Source organism: Lithobates pipiens, unplaced genomic scaffold, assembly GCF_037356315.1.
Source record: "Lithobates pipiens isolate NorthernLeopardFrog02 unplaced genomic scaffold, aLitPip1_a1.2 Scaffold_28, whole genome shotgun sequence".
NCBI lineage: Eukaryota > Metazoa > Chordata > Amphibia > Anura > Ranidae > Lithobates > Lithobates pipiens.
In genome coordinates this window covers 211231905-211255983 of record NW_027507789.1, presented here as the reverse complement: position 1 = coordinate 211255983, position 24079 = coordinate 211231905, and the positions used below count along the sequence as shown (strand labels likewise).

Below are 24079 nucleotides of genomic sequence, written 5' to 3'. Positions count from 1 at the left end.
AGTCATTTAATAAACTTTGTATATATTTTTTACATATTGTTGTTTATATAAAGTTCCCAAATCTCCCAAATGTTTTCTGATATTAAAGCGGTTCTTCACCCTAAAGGGGAAATTCCACTAATCTTATCCCTCCCCCCCTCCGGTGCCACAATCGGCACCTTTCAGGGGGGAGGGGGTGCAGTTACCTGGATAATCCAGGTATCTGCACCCACTTCCGGCCAGACTGCCGCAGACCCCCGCAGACGCTCCGCCCCCCCCCCCCCGTTGTGTTCTGGGAAACACACAGTTCCCAGAGACACAGCGGAGGACCATAAGAGACGCGCAGCGCGACTCGCGCATGCGCAGTAGGGAACCGGGCAGTGAAGCCGTCATGCTTCACTTCCTGATTCCCTGACAGAGGATGGCGGCGGGGGCAGCAGCGAGACGAGCGATCGCTCGTCACCTGCCACCGACATCGCTGGAATCTGGACAGGTAAGTGTGATTTTATTAAAAGTCAGCAGCTGCAATATTTGTAGCTGCTGGCTTTTAATATTTTTTTTTTTAGGTGCAGCTCCTCTTTAAAGGCATTTTTACAAAAAAATAATAAACATGTTATACTTACCTGCTCTGTGCAGTGGCTTTGCATTTTTACATATTGTTGTTTCAATGCTTTGCACCTATAAAGTCTCCATATCTCCCAAAGGTTTTCTGCTATCTAAAACGGGATGTTGGTGCCATATCTTATGTAGACTCTGATACTGGTCCCTGACCACATAATAATCTGCCTTTAATATCACTTTAACTGAAAGTGGTGTCATCCTGGCTGCGCTGAGTGACAGAGCTGTGTAAATCTCAGTAGTGGATGTACAGAAGTACAAATCTTTTTGGCAGGTAAAATATCTCATATATATGTACATAGTCTGTTTTGCCTGCAGATCACCTTTAAAGCCTAACTCCAGCAAAAAAAAAAAAAAAAAAAAAACATTTTATTTTGATAAAGGCGGGGAAGGGTTATAACCTGTTGTTTATTTATTGCTGTTGATTTCTGTGGTGACACCATGACAAGAATGAGGGGAAACGGGTGTCACCAGGACAAAGATCCTGAACAAAAGCGAAGGCTTAGGGCGTCACTTAGGTTATTGTTGCTATCTCTATCCCTATTGGGGAACTATATCGTCATTACATGAAGTGATGGTTATGATGTTATTCTAATTATGCCTTTTGTTCTTTTTTTTTTTTTTTTTTTTTTTTTTCCCCCAACTCTTTTTTTTGGGTTACCTCCCTGGATCCATTGGAAATGTGTAACTCTACCTCGGGCACAGTGTGGGCGGAGGGGAGCTGTTTGAGAGGATCATCGATGACAGTTATCAGCTGATGGAGGTGGACGCTATGGTGTATGCGCGCCAAATATGTGAGGGCATCTTCTACATGCATCAGATGTATGTGCTCCACCTAGACTTAAAGGTAATTCTGTGTTCTCGTATGGCATGGATGGAGATGTTGGCTGACCACATGGGTAGGGAAACGCTGATATATTGGGCATGCCAATTCAGACACACATCCACAATGCATGAGCAATCATATCCACTTCCAAAAGTTTTACTTTAGCTTCATGTAAAATGAGTTCTAATGCTGCGTACACACGATCGGAATTCTCGTCGTAAAAAGCTCTGATGGTTTTCCCGACGGAATTCCGCTCAAGCTGTCTTGCCTACACACGGTCACATCAAATTCCGATCGTTTATAACGCGGTGACGTACAACACGTATGACGGGACTAGAAAAAGGAAGTTCAATAGCCAGTAGCCAATAGCTTCCGTCTCGTAGTTGAATCTGAGCATGCGTGATTTTTGGCGTGTCGGAATTGCACACACACGATTGGAATTACCGATAGAAAGTTTTTCCGTCTGGAAAATTGAGAACATGCTATCAATTTTTGGCTGATGGAAATTCGGATAGCTAAATTCCGATGGAGCATACACACGGTCGCATTTTCCGATGAAAAGCTCTCATTGGTCTTTTTATGGCCAGAATTCCGATCGTGTGTACGCGGCATAAGAGACATCAGTTCAAAAGGTTTTCCATAGATAAAACAATGGCAGTCTACTTGAACCCTTTACTCTACCAGTGTTTCTCCCGGTATTCATGTCATGACAAACTGACTGCTAAAGCTGGCCATATCTTATACATTTTATTCGTTCAGCCAAGAGGCTGAACAAAAAATAAAATAAAAAAATAATAGATTCCTTCACCCACACAAGAGAAGTTGATGGAGAAATAACCTCCACCTCCACCAGGACATTGTATTCTGATACTGAGACTTCTCCGTCCACCTCTCTTGTGTGGCAGGAGGAATCTGTTCACCATTTTTTGTCCACCTTTCCCAAGTCCTATAAACTGGGCCAGGCAGGGACTCGTCCCCACACAGGAACCTCAGGCAGAACCTTGTGTTTCCTCAGGCAGAACCTTGTGTTTCCTCAGGCAGAACCTTGTGTTTCCTCAGGCAGAACCTTGTGTTTCCTCAGGCAGAACCTTGTGTTTCCTCAGGCAGAACCTTGTGTTTCCTCAGGCAGAACCTTGTGGCACAATAATGCCCTGTACACGCGGTCGGATTTTCCGACGGAAAATATTCGATGTGAGCTTTTTGTCGGAAATTCCAACCATGTTTAGGCTCCCTCGGACATTTTGCATCGGAATTTCCGACACACAACATTTCAGATCTGGATCTCAATTTTTCAAACAACAAAAGTGTTTGTGTACTCACTTTTGTGGCCAGAGGTTTAGACATTAATGGCTGTGTGTTGAGTTATTTTGAGGGGACAGCAAATTTACACTGTTATACAAGCTGTACACTCACTACTTTACATTGTAGACAAGTGTCATTTCTTCAGTGTTGTCACATGAAAAGATAGAAGAAAATATTTACAAAAATGTGAGGGGTGTACTCACTTTTGTGAGATACTGTATATATGTGTGTGTGTGTGGACATACATACTGGGTTCAGCTTGAGAGGTGACAGACAGTTCAAAAGTTACAAGGAACATGGACCTATAACATACCAGAAGTAGGAATAGAAGAACAGGGAATATACACTCACCGTCCAATTTATTAGGTACACCTGTTCAATTCCTTGGTAACACAAATTGCTAATCAGCCAATCACATGGCAGGAACTCAATGCATTTAGGCATCTATATGTGGTGAAGAATCAGAATGGGGAAGAAAGGGATTTAAGTGACTTTGAACGTGGTCTGGTTGTTGGTGCCAGACGGGCTGGTCTAAGTATTTCAAAAACTGCTGATCTCCTGGGATTTTCACACACAACCATCTCTCGGCTTTACAGAGAATGGTGGGGAAAAAATGTCCAGTGGCAGTTGTGTGGAGGAAAATGCCTTTTTGATGACAGAGGAGAATGGGCAGGCTGGTTGGAGATGATAGAAAGGCAACAGTAACTCAAATAACCACTCGTTACATCCAAGGTATGTAGAATACCATCTCTAAATGCAGAACACAATGAACCTTGGAGCAGATGGGCTACAGCAGCAGAAGACCACACCGGATACCACTCCTGTCAGCTAAGAACAGGAAACTGAGGCTACAATTTGCACAGGATCACCAAAATTGGACAAAAGAAGATTGGAAAAACGTTGCCTGGTCTGATGAGTCTCAATTTCATCAGGGACATTCAGATGGTGGGGTCAGAATTTGGTGTAAACAACATGAAAGCATGGATCCATCCTGCCTTGTATCACCGGTTCAGGCTGGTGGTGGTGGTGTAATGGTGTGGGGGGGATATTTTCTTGGCACACTTTGGGCCCCTTAGTACCAATTGAGCATCTTTTAAACGCCACAACCTACCTAGTATAGTACCTACCTGAGTATTGTTGCTGACCTTGTCCATCCCTTTATGACTACAGTGTCCCCATCTTCTGATGGCTCCTTCCAGCAGGATAATGCTCCATGTCACAAAGCTCCAATCATCTCATCACTGGTTTCTTGAACATGACAAAAAGGTCACTGTACTCCAATGGTCTCCACAGTTACCAGATCTCAATCCAATGGAGCATCTTTGGGATGTGGTGGAACGGGAAATTTGCATCATGAATGTGCAGCCGACAACTGCGTGATGCTATCATGTCACTATGGACCAAAATTGCTGAGGAATGTTTCCAACACTGTGTTGAATCTATGCCACGAAGAATGAAGGCATTTCTGAAGGCAAACAGGGGGGTCAACCCGGTACTAGCAAGGTGTACCTAATAAAGTGGCCGGTGAGTGTATTTTAAGGGAAAGTGCAAGAGACATTTTTACTGCTCATGGGGTAGGGGTTGAGGGATTCTGGGGTTGTCCAATTGAACAAGAGAGGACTGATATCAGTCCTCTCTTGATTGGTAAATTCTCATTTGGGACTCGGAATTCCAAGGCTCAGAGGGACTTTGGGTGGGAAAGAGCCTCCAAATCCTGATTACAGGAACTTGGGTCTCTAAAGGGGTTAACTCACCTGCAAGTGAAGCTTGAAAAGCAGCAGCAAGGAGTCGGCATGTGTCTATGAGGTGGAGTCAGTGCCATCTTAATGAGTGGGCACACCTGGGCACTGCCCAGGGGCCCCATGATCATGGCTAGGACATGGGGGGGATGAACCAACAATTTGGCCACTTCTGTCCCTCTTTTTTGACAGGAGTAACTACAGTGTCTTCACCTGTTAGATGAAGCAGTGGCTAGCTTCTGCAGGAGAGGGCAAGAGAGGGGCTTTCTCTTACCACCTGCAGGGAGCGGAAGAGAGTCAGAACTGAGACTGAGAGCTCACCTCAATCTCAGCATAGCAGAGGAAGGAGGAGCTGCCTTCATTGCAGGTGGGAAGAGCATTTGTGATCTGTGAATACAGGGGGGAAGGGCGACTGATGTAAGGGGAAACAGTGCTGGGGAGCCTGATGTATGGGGACAAGGGGGCACTGTGATGGGGTCACATGATGTAAGGGGACACCTGATGGGTATGGGCACAGTGATGAGGCACCTGAGGTATGGGGGCACTGTGATGGGGATACCTGATGTGTATGGGCACTGTGATGAGAACACCTGAGGTATGGGGGCACTGTGATGGGGATACCTGATGTAAGGGGCCACGGTTGTGGACACCTGTTTTGTATGGGCACAGTGATGAGGACACCTGAGGTATGGGGGCACTGTGATAGGGACACCCAATGTGTATGGGCACAGTGATGAGGACACCTGAGGTATGGGGGCACTGTGATGAGGATACCTGATGTAAGGGGCCACGTTTGTGAACACCTGTTGTTTATGGGCACTGTGATGAGGACACCTGATGGGTATGGACACAATAATGAGGACACCTGTTGTGTATGGGCACTGTGATGAGGATACCTGAGGTATGGGGGCACTCTGATGGGGATACCTGATGTAAGGGTCCACGGTTGTGGACACCTGTTGTGCATGGGCACTGTGATGGGGACACCTGAGGTATGGGGGCACTGTGATGGGGATACCTGATGTAAGGGGCCACGGTTGTGGACACCTGTTGTGTATGGGCACTGTGATGAGGATACCTGAGGTATGGGGGCACTGTGATGGGGACACCTGATGTAAGGGGCCACGTTTGTGAACACCTGTTGTTTATGGGCACTGTGATGGGGACACCTGATGTAAGGGTCCACAGTTGTGGACACCTGTTGTGCATGGGCACTGTGATGGGGACACCTGAGGTATGGGGGCACTGTGATGGGGATACCTGATGTAAGGGACCACAGTTGTAGACACCTGTTGTGTATGGACACTGTGATGGGGACACCTGATGTAAGGGACACCACAATTGGGGAAACTGATGTATGGAGGCACCGGATGTAAAGTATTGGGTTACTGTGATAGAGATACCTAATGTATATGGGAACTATGATAGGGGAACCTGATGTATGGCGCACTGTCATGTGGACACCTGATGCAGGCTGGTAGGGGCCCCAGTGCATTACTCTGCCCAGGGGCCCATGATGCCATTAAGATGGCACAGGGTGGAGTGACATAGTCCACAGCTGTGAGATTGTGTGGTGTCTGAGACTCGGCTTGCTGAAATCCTGCGACTTGATTTGTACCCTAAAACAGACAGGAACCCTAAACCCAAGCGTGGGATCGGTATACTGGCGGCGAGCCATTTTGTTTTGCTCTTAATTATACCGAGTCTAAGGACTGGTTTGCCTGTAAAGCTGTAATAGAGCTCGCTTTGTGATTTTTTTTATTTTTTATCTACAGGTAAGTCTATAATAGGGCTTACCCGTAGGTAAAATTAATATCTCATAAATATGCACCGTTTAGGAGGTATTCACAATGAATACAGCCGATGCCCTCACTGCCACATGCCCTCTGAAGGTCCGGCATAGCCGCGACAGACCTTTTAGAGCTTAGTGCTTCCGCACGCAGTGACATCATCGCTGCTCCAGCCACTCACAAACCAGAAGAAAGACCAGGGGGAAAATGTCAGCCCTCTCAGCGATGGCAACGCTATTAAGGTATTTCATAATGTGCTAGTATATGATGCATACTAGCACATTATGCCATTGTCTTACAGGTGTCTTTCTTTTTTTTTTTTTTTTTTTATTATTAAACTCTGTTATTACCACTTTTCTGAAGAAAGCTACTTGTGTTTCCTTGTTTTTGAGAGATCAATAAAGACTGTTTACTTTTACACGCAGCTGGCTGGCGATCCGGGGGCCCCCCCATATTACCCCACTTCAAAAGGTGTCACTTTAATCCAGAAGACCCCCGAACCGCAGTAAACAGGCGGAAAAAGCAAGATTGCTTTTTGCTTTTAATAACCTCAGCGGTGTTTATCGGAGCAGGTCTCCTCTCCCATCCAGTTCCTCCCTGTCAGATACATATTGATATATTGTTTCATCTCTGTTTGTGCAACTTTCCACCGTGTCATATTAATAGGAGCCTATGAGAATTTGAGTGTCTAAATCCCCAAGGCTTAGGTGGAGAGTTCAGACCAGTCTGCTTTACAGAAACCCTGACCTGTAACCTTTGAAAGCCTCGCAGAAAGTTCCTGCGCTCGGTAACTAAGGAACGGGTAGAGATTTGGTTCAGAAGAGAGGACATATTTTTAATCGCACACGTTGTGCTGGGACAGCTCTTGTTATCAGAGCACCCCCAAGTCTAAAACAGTAGTCGGGCGGATCGAATAACACTCGGCACTGGTACAGTATCAGGTTAGGGAGCTTTTCTGTCTGGTTGCCCAGGTCCTGCATCCTGGCGCTCCTCCAGTGGTCAGGGGGCCTCAGCTGCTGCCTGCCAATGAGGCGACTGGTGCTGTCACAAATCCGGGATGACGTCCCTGCCCTTTCCAAATTGGCTCAGGCCGGTACACAAAAGATGCCAGCGGTGGATGCCTTGGCACTCTTTGCAGTGGTTTCGCATAGGAAAACTTTACACTATGTTATGAGTGCAGTCTCAAGCCTACCACTGTGTTTAATTTGATCTATAAAGCTCTAAGAAACAGCCCCCCCCCCCCCCCCCCAACCCTCTTGTATTGTACTGTCTCCATTTTGTAAAGCGCTGTGCAAACTGTTTGCACTAATAAAGCGGTTGTATAGGTTTTTTTTTTTTTACTTTTACCTACAGGTAAGCCTATAATAAGGCTTACCTGTAGGTAAAATTAATATCTCCTAAACCTGTACGATTTAGGAGATAGTTACGTTTAATGCAGTCATGCGGCGCATGCACATTTAAGAGCCAGCCGAAGGTCCGGCAGAACTGCCAGACCCTTCCGGGAAAAAAGACTGGAAGGAGTGACGTGTCGCGGCTTCGGCGCTGTGAGTGGCCGGAGTGGCGACACGTCACTCCTTCCAGTCCCAGAAGACACGCCGAGACAACATGTCGGCTCCCTTGGCGTGGATCAGGCGAGATACCGGCACCTCCTTCTAAGGTATTTCATAATGAGCTAGTATGCAGCGCATACTAGCTCATTATGCCTTTGCCTTGCAGGTTTTTTTGTTTTGTTTAAAAAAAAAAAAGGGTGCAGGTTTACTCCCGCTTTAAGTCCTTTAGGCCACTTTCACGCTGAAAGTTTTTTTCAAGGCATTTTAGCGCTGAAAATAGTGCCTGTAAAGCACCTGAAAAGGGCCTCTCATGCCTCCCCAGTGTGAAAGCCCGAGTGCTTTCACACTGGGGGGGTGCACTTGCAGGACGGGAAAAAAAAGTCCTGCAAGCAGCATCTTTGGGACGGTGTGGGAGCGCTGTATACACCGCTCCTAAACCACCCCTACCATTGAAATGAATGGGCAGCGCTGATGAAGCGCTTGCAAAGCGATTCGGCAGCTGCACTTTGTTGGGTGCTTTTAACCCTTTGTTAACCCCCTTCTTTGGTGTTAAAAGCGCCCTGGTCCCTACAGCGCCGGTAAAACAAGCGACGATTTACCGCGGGGCGGGTTGCAGTGTGAAAGGGGTCTTAAAATAATGATAATCTACGGGGGCGTACCTAGAGCATTTGGCACCCAGGGCCCATCCTATATCTGGCACCCCCCCAACTGTAAAAACACCCACAAAAAAACACCCTCCTCTGCCAAGACCAGTGTTTTTTAATTCTGCTTTCTTTTTTAAATGGCGCTGTTGGCTACCGAGTAAACCGGAAGTGACACTGTGCTGTCGCTTCCAGTTTTCTACATCGGAGACCTGATCAAAGGCAAATTCGGCTTTGTTCGGGTCTCTGGCCAGCTGGCTGGTGGCTCAAGTCTGCGGGTGGGATGGGTGACCTGGGCGGAGCTGTGGGGGGATGGGGACGTCCCCTCCCGCTCCTTGTAATAACAGCCGATGCTGTTCATCCATGGTAGCCAGTGACAATAGATGGGAAAGGACAGAGGTGTCAGTCACTCAGGTGTGAGCAGATGCCACATTTTTGGACAGATTGTGCCAAGGTCAGGAAAGTGGAGAGCTGGACTGGAGCTGCTATGAGGGAGACATCAGAGTGATACAGCTGACAATACAAAGTATGGCCCATGTCTACTGTCCTCAGGGACAGATCTGATCCAGATATCCCACTGTATGGCGATCTCTGGATCGGATCTGTCCCTGGGGACAGCATTCATTGGCATTGATGATTTGATTCAGATTTGGGAACTGACCTGCTGACAAGGCGTGTTGCTTGCTGGACCGTGGATGGGATCTGATGGCCGCAGGGAAGATGGCAAGATGCCGCTGTGACCTGCTGCTTGCTGGATGGATCTGATGGCTGCAAGATGTGGGTGTAAGTCCCCCCCTTTATCAGACCAGCTCATCTACTCTATACCTGGTTTGTGAACACAGCAACACCACCCCCCCCCCCCTTACCAGGTAAGCTCACAGCTCAGCTACTATAGGTGGGTGGTGGTCGCACAGCAATATACAGCACACACACGCATTCTGCAACCTGTATACAGCACACGCCTGGATTCTGCAACCTGTACATAGCACACGCCTGCATTCTGCAACCTGTACATAGCACACGCCTGCATTCTGCAACCTGTACATAGCACACGCCTGCATTCTGCAACCTGTATACAGCACACGCCTGGATTCTGCAACCTGTACATAGCACACGCCTGCATTCTGCAACCTGTACATAGCACAAGCCTGCAGTCTGCAACCTGTACATAGCACACGCCTGCATTCTGCAACCTGTACATAGCACACGCCTGTATTCTGCTACCTGTATATAGCACAAATCTGGATTCTGCAACCTGTATACAGCACACGCCTGGATTCTGCAACCTGTACATAGCACACGCCTGCATTCTGCAACCTGTACATAGCACACGACCTGCATTCTGCAACCTGTATACAGCACACGCCTGGATTCTGCAACCTGTACATAGCACACGCCTGCATTCTGCAACCTGTACATAGCACAAGCCTGCATTCTGCAACCTGTACATAGCACACGCCTGCATTCTGCAACCTGTACATAGCACACGCCTGTATTCTGCTAACTGTATATAGCACAAATCTGGATTCTGCAACCTGTATACAGCACACGCCTGGATTCTGCAACCTGTATACAGCACACACCTGGATTCTGCAACCTGTATACAGCACACACCTGGATTCTGCAACCTGTATACAGCACACTCCTGCATTCTGCAACCTATACATAGCACATGCCTGCATTCTGCAACCTGTACATAGCCCACGCCTGTATTCTGCAACCTGTACATAGCCCACGCCTGCATTCTGCAACCTGTACATAGCACACGCCTGCATTCTTCAACCTGTACATAGCACACGCCTGGATTCTGCAACCTGTACATAGCCCACACCTGTATTCTGCTACCTGTATACAGCACAAATCTGGAGTCTACAACCTGTACATGGCACACGCCTGTATTCTGCAACCCCCCCCCCATCAGGTCAGCTACAGTATACCTACTACACAGCAACCCCCCCCCTTCTATGACAGACCAGCACAGTAAGGATGGCAGGACAGACACACTCCTCCAACGTCTTCTCACAGCTCACACACCCCCTATCACCAGCTCACCTCGGCTCTCAGTTTCAGCTAGGGAGGTTTAGACTCTGGAAGATGGTGTGGACACAGTGTGTAACAGCAACCACCCCTGCGCTGAATGATGACACACTCAGCTCGGCTGCTCAGCAGTGGTGGGTGGAGCTAGCAGGGGAAAACAGAAACTAGACCATACTATTTCGGCCGCAGTGCTGGGGGTGTTCCAGCTCACAAAAAACAGAGCAGCCAGAGCCAGGGATTCCCTTCAGGATTCTGTCAGACTGTCTGAGTGCAGAGTGAACCCCATAGCAATGCCACCCAGACACTTAAACCCCCCTCAATGTGTGGCACCTGGGGCGGAACGCCCCCCCGCCCCCTGCTTGGTACGCCCCTGATAGTCTTTTTAAAATGTTTCTAATTTATATACATGTGAGGGCAATCAGCTTTAAGGCCCCTTTCACACGGGCAATCCGATCATGGTCCGCCTGTCAGTTTTTCTGATCAGAAGGTCAGTGCATTCCTATGGACAGACGGGTGCCTACCTCCGGGTCCGATCCAGTCTGCTGAAAAAACAAAACAAAGCGATCCGTCCTCTTCTGTTTAGGCTGATTGGAGGGTAGTTGGGTGGAGTGGACAGTGGAGTCTGTTTTACTCCCAGCTGCACGTGTCAACTCTTCAATAACTGAGTAGACACAGATGTGCCATCCGCCCGTTCTGCTCCAATCAGCAAGAGATCTGTAAACAAATCCTCTGCTGATTGGAATGAAGTCCGCCTTATGTGAAAGGGACCTCAAAGTAGAACTATAGGCAAAACTTTATTTTTTTTATTTTGGATACAATAAGGGAGAATTATAACCCCTGTAAGGTTTATTTCTGTTCTCTTTGTCCCAATGGGGAGATTTACCTTCACTTCCTGTTCCATAGCCAAAACAGGAAGTGAGAGGAAATTCCTGCAAATTAAAGTGGAGCTCAAAGGGAAGCTGCGCTTGTTTGCACCCTTCTCTCCTCTCCCCCCCCTCTACTGCCACTTGCCACTTTATTTGGGGGGGGGGGTACTTGGCTTTGACCAGTACCCGCTCCCACACAGACTCCGATCGCCACGGCGGACTGAGCCGAAGTCCAAACCCCGGGTTCCAGAAGACTAAGGGACCATTCACAAACTTCTGGTTTCCCTTACTACAGATGCCGGCGCCAGCACCCGATATTGAAGAAACCGGCTCGGGTGAGGACATTGTCGGATCCCTGGACAGGTAAGTGTCCTTAAGTCAGCACCTACAGTATTTGTAGCTGCTGCCTCTTAATTTTTTTTTGTGAAGGAGTCTGGAGCTCTCCTTTAATGAAATCTCTTGGGGACTCCCAGGCCACCAGAACTAGTGTCACCATTGGAAGGTTTCCCCTCTATTACTTTTCTGGGGACAACCCAAAATTTGGGATTTTCTTTTACTTTCACTTTCAATGATAATGTTAACCACTGGCCTGGCCTATAGCAGAATGATGGCCGGGCGGTGCTTCAGTTATGCTAACTTTGCGTCATATGACGTCCAGCAGGATAAGCAGCGATCGCATGCCCGCGGGGGGGGCACGCAGCGTGGCAATCGGTGGTGTGGTGTGTCAGTCTGACACACCGCATCTCTGATCTAGGTAAAGAGCCACTGCCGGAGTGTCCAATCACAGTGTACACAGGAAAAGCTGTGTATTGGCTTTTCCTCCACTCGCGTGGACAGACACGAGTAGAGGAGAGCCGATCATCTGCTTTCCTGACAGGGGGGTCTGCACTGATTGATTATCACCACCCAGGACCACCAGGGATGCCCATCCATGGCCAGCAAGGATGGCAACCAGGGATGCCCACCCATGACCACCAGGTAAGCCCACTTGAGCCCACCAGGGATGGTAATCATTGCCCATTAGTGATGGCACTTTGTGCCCATCAGTGATGCCTGCCAGCGCCTCTGGTCAGTGCTGCCTATGAGTGCCACCTATCAGTGTCTATCAGTGCTGCTCATCATTGCCCATCAGTGCTGCATATCAGTGCCACCTCATCAGTGCCAATCAGTAGTGCCTCATGGGGAAGGAGAAAACGTACTTATTTACAAAGTTTTGTAACAGAAGCAAAGAAAAACGTTTTTATTTTTTTCAAAATTGTCGTTCTTTTTTTTATTTTAGCGCAAAAAGTAAAAACCCCAAAGGTGATCAAATACCACCTAAAGAAATCTCTATTTGGGGGGAAAAATGTATAAAACTTTTGTTTGGGTACAACGTCGCATGACATCCCCCGTCCCATATGTTGGAGCTGTGTTTTTGATAAGCCTAAAGTACAGATACTCCTCGTTTTAACGACTTACCTGTTTAACGCCCAGTCGGACTTGCGACCAGTATTCCTCACCCTAACGTCGCTCATATACATTATTGTATTGTACAGTACATTACAGAATTATTATTATTATTTTTTTGTTCTGTACTTATGCAAATTAAAACAATGTTATTGAGCTGGAGTGTTATTACATTCTTATAACAATGTTATTGAGCTGGACTTTTTTTTTTTTTCACAATACAGTACAGTAGTTAAGAATGCTTAAAATATTGATTACTTGGGATTCCTCGTTTAACAACCTGGTCGTTGGAACGGAACCTGGTCATTAAGTGAGGAGTATCTGTATAATTTTGTAGCATTTTTCAATAAATGATTATGGTTGTAATACACAAGGGGCTCTTATATGCGTTTTTACAATTTGCTATGCAGTCCTAGAGATGAACCCGCCATTGAACCCACTGGACATAATAAATATAGGTTGATCTATTACTGAACATCTACTTTTTATTGGAATTCTGGAAACTGCAGCCTTAATCGTTTCTTCTGTTTATCTTTTTTTTTTTTGTCCTCCTCACAGCCAGAAAACATTGTATGTGTGTCTCCCATCAGCCACATGGTGAAGATTATAGACTTTGGCCTGGCTCGAAGGTGTGATCAGCGTACATTGCTCTCTCTCTGCCTGTTTTGTTTTTATCGACGTTATCTACGTGTGTATTGTTTGTCAGTCTGTGCTGTGCATAGCTTTTTATATCCTTGAATCACGCATGCACGTTTTAAAGTGTAATTGCAGGTACGTGTGTAGTTCTAATCATCTCCTGGGGGCTTTGTTATGCAAATGCCAACTTGTCATAAAAAAAGTGTTCCTTTGGCGCGGTTCCTCGCTCCTCCACACATCATTATTGGACATTCAGTGTAGTGGGCAAGCCACAGAGGTGTCCTTTTATGAAGCAGTGAAATCTATTCACTGCTTCATTCTCCGGCATTCACAGAGAAGATCTTTCTCCTGTGTGTGCCAGTTTATGAAGCGGACTAGATCGCTTCACCCTTGGAGGAGTGAAGCGATCTACAAACGCTTCTAACACTGGAGAACGGCCCCTGATACTGCAATCTCGTGAGACTTTACGAGATTACAGTACTAGAAATTCTCCGATACACAGAGATGTCAGTTTATTAACCGGTTCCCGACCAGCGCACGCCGATGTACGTCGGCAGAATGGCATGGGCAGGCATATTGGCGTACAGGTACGTCCAATCTTTAATGCCGCCCTGCCATCGTGAGGGCGGCGACGGAGGTGGGCTCGCGTGCTGGTCGGAACCCCGTGAGTCCGGTCGCGGGTCCCGCGGACTCGATCACCGCGGGCATACCCGCGATCGTCTCACAGGGCTGCTGAATGAGGAAATGCCTTTGTAAACAGCATTTCCCCGTTCTGCCTAGCAACTAGTGAGGCTGATCTCTGCTCCATGTGATTGGAGCAGAGATCAGTGTTCACTAAATTAAAGCCCAGCCCCCAACAGTTAGTAACACACCCCTAGGGACACTTAACCCCTACACTGCCACCCACTGGTTAACCCCTTCACTGCCAGTGTCATTTACACAGGAATCACTGCATTTGTATAGCAGTGATCGCTGTATAAATGACAATGGTCCCAAAAATGTGTCAAAAATGTCCGATGTGTCCGCCATAATGTAGTAGTCACAATAAAAATCACTGATCGCCGCCATTACTAGTAAAAAAAAATAAAAATATTAATAAAAATGCCATAAAATTATCCCCTATTTTGTAGACGCTATAACTTTTGCGCAAACTAATCAATAATCGCTTATTGCGATTTGTTTTTTTTACCAAAAATATGTAGAAGAATACGTATCAGCCTAAACTGAGGGAAAAAAATGTTTTTTTATATAATTTTGGGGGATATTTATTATAACAAAAAGCAAAAAATAATGCGTTTTTTTTTTCAAAATTGTCGCTCTATTTTTGTTTATAGCGCAAAAAATAAAAACCGCAGAGGTGATCAAATACCACCAAAAGAAAACTCTATTTGTGGGGAAAAAAAGGACGTCAATTTTGTTTGGGAGCCACGTCGCACGACCGCGCAATTGTCAGTTAAAGCGACGCAGTGCCGAATCGCAAAAAGTGGTTAAGCAGGGATAAATTATCACCGCTCAATACACAGACGTGCAGTGTGATTAATGTTAGTAAAATAAAGAGTCCCCCTACATAATATATACAGTGGTGTGAAAAAGTGTTTGCCCCCTTCCTCATTTCCTGTTCCTTTGCATGTTTGTCACACTTAAGTGTTTCGGAACATCAAACCAATTTAAACAATAGTCAAGGACAACACAAGTAAACACAAAATGCAATTTGTAAATGAAGGTGTTTATTATTAAAGGTGAAAAAAAATCCAAACCATCATGGCCCTGTGTGAAAAAGTGATTGCCCCCTAAACCTAATAACTGGTTGGGCCACCCTTAGCAGCAACAACTGCAACCAAGCGTTTGCGATAACGTGCAATGAGGCTTTTACAGCGTCCTGGAGGAATTTTGGCCCACTCATCTTTGCAGAATTGTCCTAATTCAGTTACATTAGAGGGTTTTCGAGCATGAACGGCCTTTTTAAGGTCATACCACAACATCTCAATAGGATTCAGGTCAGGACTTTGGCTAGGCCACTCCAAAGTCTTCATTTTGTTTTTCTTCAGCCATTCGGTGGTGGACTTGCTGGTGTGTTTAGGATCATTGTCCTGCTGCAGAACCCAAGTTCGTTTCAGCTTGAGTACACGAACAGATGGTCGGACATTCTCCTTCAGGATCTCTTGGTAGACAGCAGAATTCATAGTTCCTTTTATCACGGCAAGTCTTCCAGGTCCTGAAGCAGCAAAACAGCCCCAGACCATCACACTACCACCACCATATTTTACGGTTGGTATAATGTTCTTTTTATGAAATGCAGTGTTCCTTCTACGCCAGATATACTTGGACACACACCTTCCAAAGAGCTCCACTTTTGTCTCATCGGTCCACAGAATGTTGTCCCAAAAGTCTTGGGGATCATCAAGATGTGTTGTGGAGAAATTGAGACGAGCTTTGATGTTCTTTTTGCTCAGCAGTGGTTTTCTCTTTGGAACTCTGCCATGCAGGCCATTTTTGCCCAGTCTTTTCCTGATGGTGGAGGCATGAACGCTGACCTTAACTGAGGCAAGTGAGGCCTGCAGTTCCTTGGACGTTGTTGTGGGGTCTTTTGTGACCTCTTGGATGAGTCGTCGCTGCGCTCTTGGGGTAATTTTGGGCGGCCGGCCACTCCTGGGAAGGTTCACCACTGTTCCATGTCTTCGCCATTTGTGGATAATGGCTCTCACTGTGGTTCGCTGGATTCCCAAAGCTTTGGAAATGGCTTTATAACCCTTTCCAGACTGATAGATCTCAATTAATTTCTTTCTCAATTGTTCCTGAATTTCTTTGGGTCTCGGCATGATGTGTAGCTTTTAGGCTGGGTTCACACTGCTGCGGGGGGAGATCCGGATGTGATTCGCACCTCAAATCACATCCGATCTCTGTAGCGATGCGAGTTCAGCCATACAGATAGTATGGCTGAATTCGCATCGCTCCCGCAGCAAACTCGCACGGGACCCTTTTTTTGGTCCACAACAGAATCGGATCGCATGGGGGTTCACACCATGCGATCCGATTCCTGTGCGAGTCGGCAGATCGCACTGCGATATGCGGACGGATCTGGGGGTGTCATTAACATATCATTGACACTCCCAGCCATCCGCATAGGGCAGTGTGAACTGCCGGCGGGAGTAATGCGATGCGGGAAAACGCCGCGGATTCGCGGCGTTCCCGCATCGCAGCGGTGTGAACCCGGCCTTAAGGATCTTCTGGTGGACCTTACTGTGTCAAGCAGCTCCTATTTAAGTGATGCCTTGATTGTGAACAGGTGTGGCAATAATCAGGCCTGGGTGTGGCTAGAGAAATTGAACTCAGGTGTGGACAACCACAGTTATAGTATGTTTTAACAAGGGGGGCAATCACTTTTTCACACAGGGCCATGATGGTTTGGATTTTTTTTCACCTTTAATAATAAACACCTTCATTTACAAATTGCATTTTGTGTTTACTTGTGTTGTCCTTGACTATTGTTTAAATTGGTTTGATGTTCCGAAACACTTAAGTGTGACAAACATGCAAAGGAACAGGAAATGAGGAAGGGGGCAAACACTTTTTCACACCACTGTACATGTATACACACACATTATATATACATGTATATACACACACGTTATATATATATACACATATATACACATAAAAATGACAGGGGGGGCATGGTTATACGGTTGGGGGTCTGAACGAGGCATAAGGAAGTTAATTATCTTCCTCTTTCCCCCTCAGATCCCCCCAGATTCTCTCTTCACTCCCCGGTTCTCCACCTCTGAGTTGGTGAATCGGGGAGTGTGAATTCTGACACAGATCGCCAGTGAAGCGCTGAGATCGCAGCTTCATAAACTGGCCATTACTGTGTCATTCAATGAGGATTCTCAGTGTGCGGAGATAACCGGCGGGAGAACAAGTTCAAACACTTCTCCCCCGATTATCTCTGGTTCATAAACTGTTTATGAACTGTGATCAGCGGCGATCCTCTGGATCACTGCTGATCACTGCTTTATAAACGGACATCAGAGACCAATAGTGAGTCATGTGAAAGGAGCATTATTTCCAAGCTGAGGTTTGTATTTGCATGATGGAACGCCCAGGTACATGCTGAGCATCCTTATGAGAAAGACTAGCGCTGCCTGCTTGTTACGAGATGGCCAGAGGGTTTCCTTCACATGAGTTCTTTGGGTCTATTTCAGCCCAACGGCTGTAAAAAGGAATCTTTGATGAGCATGATTTATTTACTAGCTGGCTACAAGTGGCGAACGTCAAATATTCATATGCAATATTTAATATTTTACAGATTAAAAAGAACTAAAAAAAATACAGTTTTTACTTTGTGGAACAAAATACAGAAGACATAAAAAAAAAAGAAACTGTTCCTGTGTCTATTATTGATCTGCATCTGGGGAATCTTTGTATTTGATACAGCTGAATGCCGCAGAACTGTGTTGTTCCTAGCAGCCATTTAAAATAATGTTTGCGTATTACTAATTGGCCTGCATTCCCCTTTCACTCCTAAGGGTAAAACAAATCTAAATGCCTAAGCACAATTTTGCAAGTTTGATGTGTGTTAGTAAAACTGTACATATCATCACAACAAATAATGCCCCATACACACGGTTCGGAAATTTCAGACGGAAAAAGACTGATCGGATTATGTTGTCGGAAAATCCGATCGTTTACTGTCGGAATTTCAGACGGAAAAAAAAGTTTGTGAGCTGGATCTAAAATTTTCCGACAACAAAATCCGATCTGACTTTTTCCGATCGTGTGTAGAGAAGTGCCACGCATGCTCAGAAAAAAATTGGAGACAAAAGCTATTGGCTACTGGCATCTACGTAGTACCATCATACGTTCCGAACGTCACCTCGGATTTTCCAACAACTTTGTGCGACCGTGTGTATGCAAGACTAGTGGTCGGAATGTCTTACCCTGTGTATGGGGCATAAGTGTATCCAGGTGGATTATACCACATTTTGTTTTTTCAGGAAAAATTGGGCTTTCGGTGGTAAAAACGGTCCCAAAATAGTACCAAAAAATATATCTATAGATATATCTATATATATATATAGATAGATATAAATTTTATTTTTATTTTTTTCAGTTTAGCTGTATATTTCTTGCTATTATAATTTACCACCAAACAACAACCCAAAATAAATATTCCTGCTCCTGACGATTGCAGCGATGTTAGTTGTTGTTTGAACCCGTAATACAGCCCAGAAACAATGGTGCGCATTTTGCATTTTTTTTGATCCTGCCTAAAAAAACACTGACACTGATACTAATCTACAGAGTTTGTTAACCCCAACAAAGCATGTCATTTGACACAGTGCTTGTCCTGTGTCATTTTGGCCCCCTGTAACACCTAAAATACCTGACTGATCCTGCCAGTTTCTGCCCTCCCCTTTGTAAACTGACCGCGGTGTATCATGGCTGCTGAGCCCTGACACCGTGGTTAGTTTACGTGCCTCCGTCATCCTCAGCCTGCTATCTGTGTGCTCTCTGCTAATGTGTCCTCCTCCCCCCTCACATAACTGTAACATATCAGTGCTGCCTCCTATTGTCTCCTTTTGTAGTGTCCACCTCTGTGTGTGATTTATAAAAAAAAAAAAATGCTTTAAATACCTCATTAAGGCACCTTTCACACAGAGGCGCTTCTTAACTGCCAGTAAAACACTGAGCGCTTTTGAAGAGCTTTCCATTCATTTCAATAGTGAAGGACGTTTTTTTCACCCCCCTGCCAGCGCATTGCCCCAGTGTGAAAGCATTCATTGATTTTAATGGAAATAGGTTTTTGTGAGCTTTTCAGGTGCTTTTTTTTTGCGTAAAAGCGCCTCGGTGTGAAAGGGGTCTCAAGAGTGGCGATTTGCGATCACATGACCGGCCGGCTCTCTCCTTCTGACTGACATCATCGGTGGAATCTCGGCCCCTCCCACTGCATCTGTCAGAGGAGGGTGAGGTCATGGGTCATGTGATCACGGATTGCCGCACTGAAATTAGGTATTTTCAGCATTTTTTTTTTTTATAAATCGCACACAGAGGGGGACACGGCAATAGGAGACAGCGCTGATGGTGCATACATGTTAGAGTGGCTTAACAACCAACATCAGGTGATCCAGAACCGACAGGCCCGATCCCGTTAGTATGGGAACTGGGGCTCTCAGTGAGAGCACGATCTCTATGCTAGGAGCCCGCTCTGTGGCACGCTCCAAGCACAAAGGGAGATACGCATATACGTGACTTCACAGAAGAAAAGTCCACCTCCGGGAGGCTGCATATATGTGTTACATCAGCGGGAAGGGGTAAATCTGATTGTTTGCTCTTTAGTGCTTTGTGTTTATTTTCTGATTCATTTGTTTTTCATGCAGGTACAAGCCAAAGAACAAGCTGAAAGTCTCTTTCGGCACGCCAGAATTCTTGTCTCCTGAAGTGATTAATTTCGATCATGTCTCTTTCCCGACAGACATGTGGAGTGTCGGCGTCATCACATACATGATGTAATATTGAACGGTGTGATTTTGTATAAACATCGCTTAACAAAATGACCAAACAAAATCAAGACGATTGCCTTCCTTTGTTTTTAGGCATATCAGGATGAACAATAGGCTGCGCCCCTATTGGACTGTGTCTTTTAGGACAACAAAAATAACTTGTTAGTAAGACCCCTTTCATACTGGGGCGTTTTTCAGGCGCTTTAGTGTTAAAAAAAAGTGCATGTAAAATGCCTGAAAGAAGCCTCAACTGCAATCCCAATGTGAAAGCCCAAGTGCTTTCACACTGAGACCCCCCCCCCCCTCACACTACGGCGTTTTTCAGGCGCTTTAGCGTTAAAATAAGTGACTGTAAAGCGCCTGAAAGAAGCCTCAACTGCAATCCCAATGTGAAAGCCCGAGTACTTTCACACTGAGGCACTGCGCTGGCAAAAATTGTCAAAGCGTCAAAAAAATGTCCTGCAATCAGCTTCTTTGCAGAGCTTTTGGAGAGGTCAATACACCGCTCCCAAAGCGCCCCTTCCCATTGAAATCAATGGGTAGCGCCTGCAAAACGCCTGAAAGGCGCCTGCAAAGAGCTTTTGGCAGTAGTGCTTTGTGGGGGCGCTTTTAACCTTTTATTTGGCCATTAGCAGGGGTTAAAAGCCCCCCAATAGTGCTCGAAAAAACACTGGTAAAGCCCCGCTAGTTTAAGCGGCGCTTTACGAGCGGTTTTTGGGCGCTGGCAATGTGAAAGGGCTCTTAAAGCACTCGGGCTTTCACATTAGGATTGCAGATGAGGCTTTTTTCAAGCGCTTTACAGGCGCTTTTTTTAACGCTAAAGCGCCTGAAAAATGCCTCAGTGTGAAAGGGGTCTTAAAGGTCAGAACAGAAGACAATGAGAGCTAACACTCGCTTTCAATTTTTTTTCTTTCTTTTGCAATATTTTTCTTGTTTTCACAATAAACAAGAATACAGACATTTGTTTGGTTCAATAATGAAGTGGTGGATCACAGTGATAGGTCTAGTAGTGGATCATAAGACACATACAATGCATATACCAAACAGGGTTGCCAACCTCCCGCAGCATTTTTTTTACTGACAAAACATGGAGAATTTACTGACGGAGCACATTTTTTACTGGTAACCTGAGAAATGACAGAACTCCTATTGAAAACGAACATAGTGAATAGTTGAACATGATATGGAAACACTGACAATACCTATAACAAAGTAATTTGCTTGATTTACACCTAAAAATTCAACACAGTAGAGTTGCACGATTCTGGCTAAAATGAGAATCAAGTTTTTTTTTTGCTTAGAAAAAAGATCACGATTCTCGCGGTGTAACATCTTCTTTCACATTATACAAAATAATTAGGCTAACTTTACTGTTTTGTTTTTTTGTTTTTTTTATTAAAGTGTATTTTTTATTAAAAAAAAATTGCGTTTGAAAAACCACTGTGCAAATACAGTGTGACATAAAATATTGCAACAACCACCAGAATAAAATGGTGGTTGTTGCAATATTTTATGTCACACCGTATTTGCACAGTGGTTTTTTAAAAGCAATTTAAAAAAATAAATAAATACACTTTAATAAAAAAAATAAAAAAAAATAATGAAAGGGTAAAGTTAGCCCAATTCTTTTGCATAATGTGAAAGAAGTTGTTAGGGCAGTGATGGCAAACCTTGGCAGATGTTTTGGAACTACATTTCCCATGATGCTCCACTACACTGCAGAGTGCCAGAGCATCATGGGAAATGTAGTTCAAAAACATCTGCCAATGTTCTCCATCACTAGGGTCTCTGCTAAAAAAAAAAAAATATATATATATATATATATATATATATATATATATATATCATGTTTGGGTACTCCAAGTAATTTTCTAGCAGAAAATAATGATTTTTGCTTGTAAGCAACAAATGTCTGAAAAGGTTTGGTCTAAATCAGTGAGATGCAATTAGACCTCCAGCTGTTGCAGAACTACAAGTCCCATAAGCCATAGCAAGACTCTGACAGCCACAAACATGCCATCCTGAGGCAGAGGCATGATGGGACTTGTAGTTTTGCAACAGCTGGAGGTCCGCTGATTTCATATCCCTGGTCTAAATGGTTAAACTTCCTTCATCTACAGGAGTTCTTTCCTTTGATAAAAGATCAAAAAGATACCTTGTTTCTACTTATTCATGTGTTGTAATAAAACTTGGCAGGCCGCCTGGATTTTTTTTTTCCAGCTGTGAGAACTCTCTGCACTTGTTAGAAAGATTGTGACATGCTGTTTTGAAGATCGGGAAGGGAAAAAGAACGCGATTTCGGTTCTTAACGATTAATCGTGCAGCTCTACAACACAGCATGAAATTATCAGCCCCTGATATTTACTGGCAGTTGTTAAAAAATTTTTTTTTTAAAACGCAGATTTTTACAAACTGTCAGTAAATTTACTGGTGGTTGGCAACCCTGATACCAAATTTACAGTGAGGGACCGGAGACACACAAGGGGCGATTTACTAAAACTGGAGAGTTTAAAATCTGCCGCAGCTCTGCACAGAAACCAATCAGACTCCAGGTTTTATTGTCAAAGCTTAACTGAACAAGCTGAAGTTAGCAGCTGATTGGCTGCCATGCACAGCTGCACCAGTATTACTTGCCACGCAGACACTCTGGCTTTCACATTGGAGTGAATGGAGCAGCTGTATTAGGGCGTTTTGCAGGCGCTATTTTTTAAGCTATAGCGCCTGCAAAACGCTCCAGTGTGAAAGGGGTCTTAGGATCTAGTGGCACCCCAGTGGCATGAAGACAACAGGACTGATAAATGATTGTGGTAGGTGTGGCCTTTGTTTCCGGTCAGTGACACTTCCTATCTTTGCAGGGTCAGCGGTTTGTCCCCTTTCCTCGGAGAGAACGATGCAGAAACCATGAACAATATATTGGTGGGTGACCCCGGATTTGAAGAAGAACCTTTTGAACAGGTTTCAGAAGAAGCTAAAGATTTTATATCCAATCTGCTGGTCAGAGAGAAGAGGTCAGAACCCTTTCACATTCAGTTTTCTCTTTCAATACTTTTTTATTTAAATATTTCAGATTACTGGTTATTAGGGTTTATCGGGGGAGGTATTGATACTTTCATTCAAATACTGTAGATACACGATACCGAGTACCGATACTTTGCAGTGCAGTTTGCGTCAATACAAAATAAATTGGCGCAAATTGCACTGCCTGCCCCGTGAGCACCTCCAGCGCCCGTGATTTGCCATCATCGGCGGAACCGGGACACCTCTGCAGATTTGAACTGCGTCTAGTAGGTGATCCTGCACTTCTAGGTCTGGGGCGAGCCGCTCCCGCTGTGATCATACACAGCGGGAGCTGATCTGCGTGTACCGCGGGCTCGATGTCTGCCGGCACCCGCCGATCATTAGACAGAGAGCCAGAACAGCGATCTGCCTATGTAAACAAGGCAGATCACCATTCTGTCAGTAGGGAAGGCATTGATCCTTGTTCCTGCAAAGCAGGATCAATGCCTTCTCCTAGTAAAAGCACCCCCCCACAGTACACAAGCACTGGCTAGGCACACAGTTAACCCTTTGATCGCCCCTGATGTTAACCCCTTCCCTGCATAGTCATTAGTACAGTGACATTGCATTTTTTTTTAACATTTATCACTGTATTAGTGTCACTGGTTCCCAAAACGTGTCAGTTGGTGTCCAATTTGTCCGCCGCAATATCGCAGTCCTACTATAAGTCTCTGATCGCCGCCATTACTAGTATAAATAAAAATGCCATAAATATATCCCATAGTTTGTAGACGCTATAACCTTTGCGCAAACCAATCAATATATGCTTATTGGGATTTTTTTTACCAAAAATATGTAACATAATAAATATTAGCCTAACTTGAGGAAGAAATTATATATATTTTTTATATGTTTTATAGCAGAAAGTAAAAAAAAAATAGTTATTTTTTTTTTTAAATTGTCGGTCATTTTTTGTTTATAAAAATAAAAAACACAGAGGTGATTAAATACCCCAAAAGAAAACTATTTGTGGGTAAAAAAAGGATATACATTTTATTTCTGTACAGTGTCGCATGACCGTGCAATTGTCAGTTAACCCCTTCAGCCCTGGAAGATTTTTCCCCCTTAATGACCAGGCCATTTTTGTGATAC

The 24079-nt window shown here is 45.0% G+C and overlaps 1 protein-coding gene across 1 annotated transcript in view; it reads left to right on the top strand.

Moving 5' to 3' along the window:
• MYLK2 (myosin light chain kinase 2) overlaps positions 1 to 24079 on the top strand; it is a 92661-nt gene that overhangs the window by 50776 nt on the left and 17806 nt on the right. The window contains exons 7-10 of the mRNA XM_077460470.1: positions 1303 to 1444; positions 13353 to 13423; positions 19808 to 19936; positions 22786 to 22938. Of these exons, the coding sequence (XP_077316596.1) occupies positions 1303 to 1444; positions 13353 to 13423; positions 19808 to 19936; positions 22786 to 22938 (495 nt within the window). The remainder of the gene's footprint in view (positions 1 to 1302; positions 1445 to 13352; positions 13424 to 19807; positions 19937 to 22785; positions 22939 to 24079) is intronic.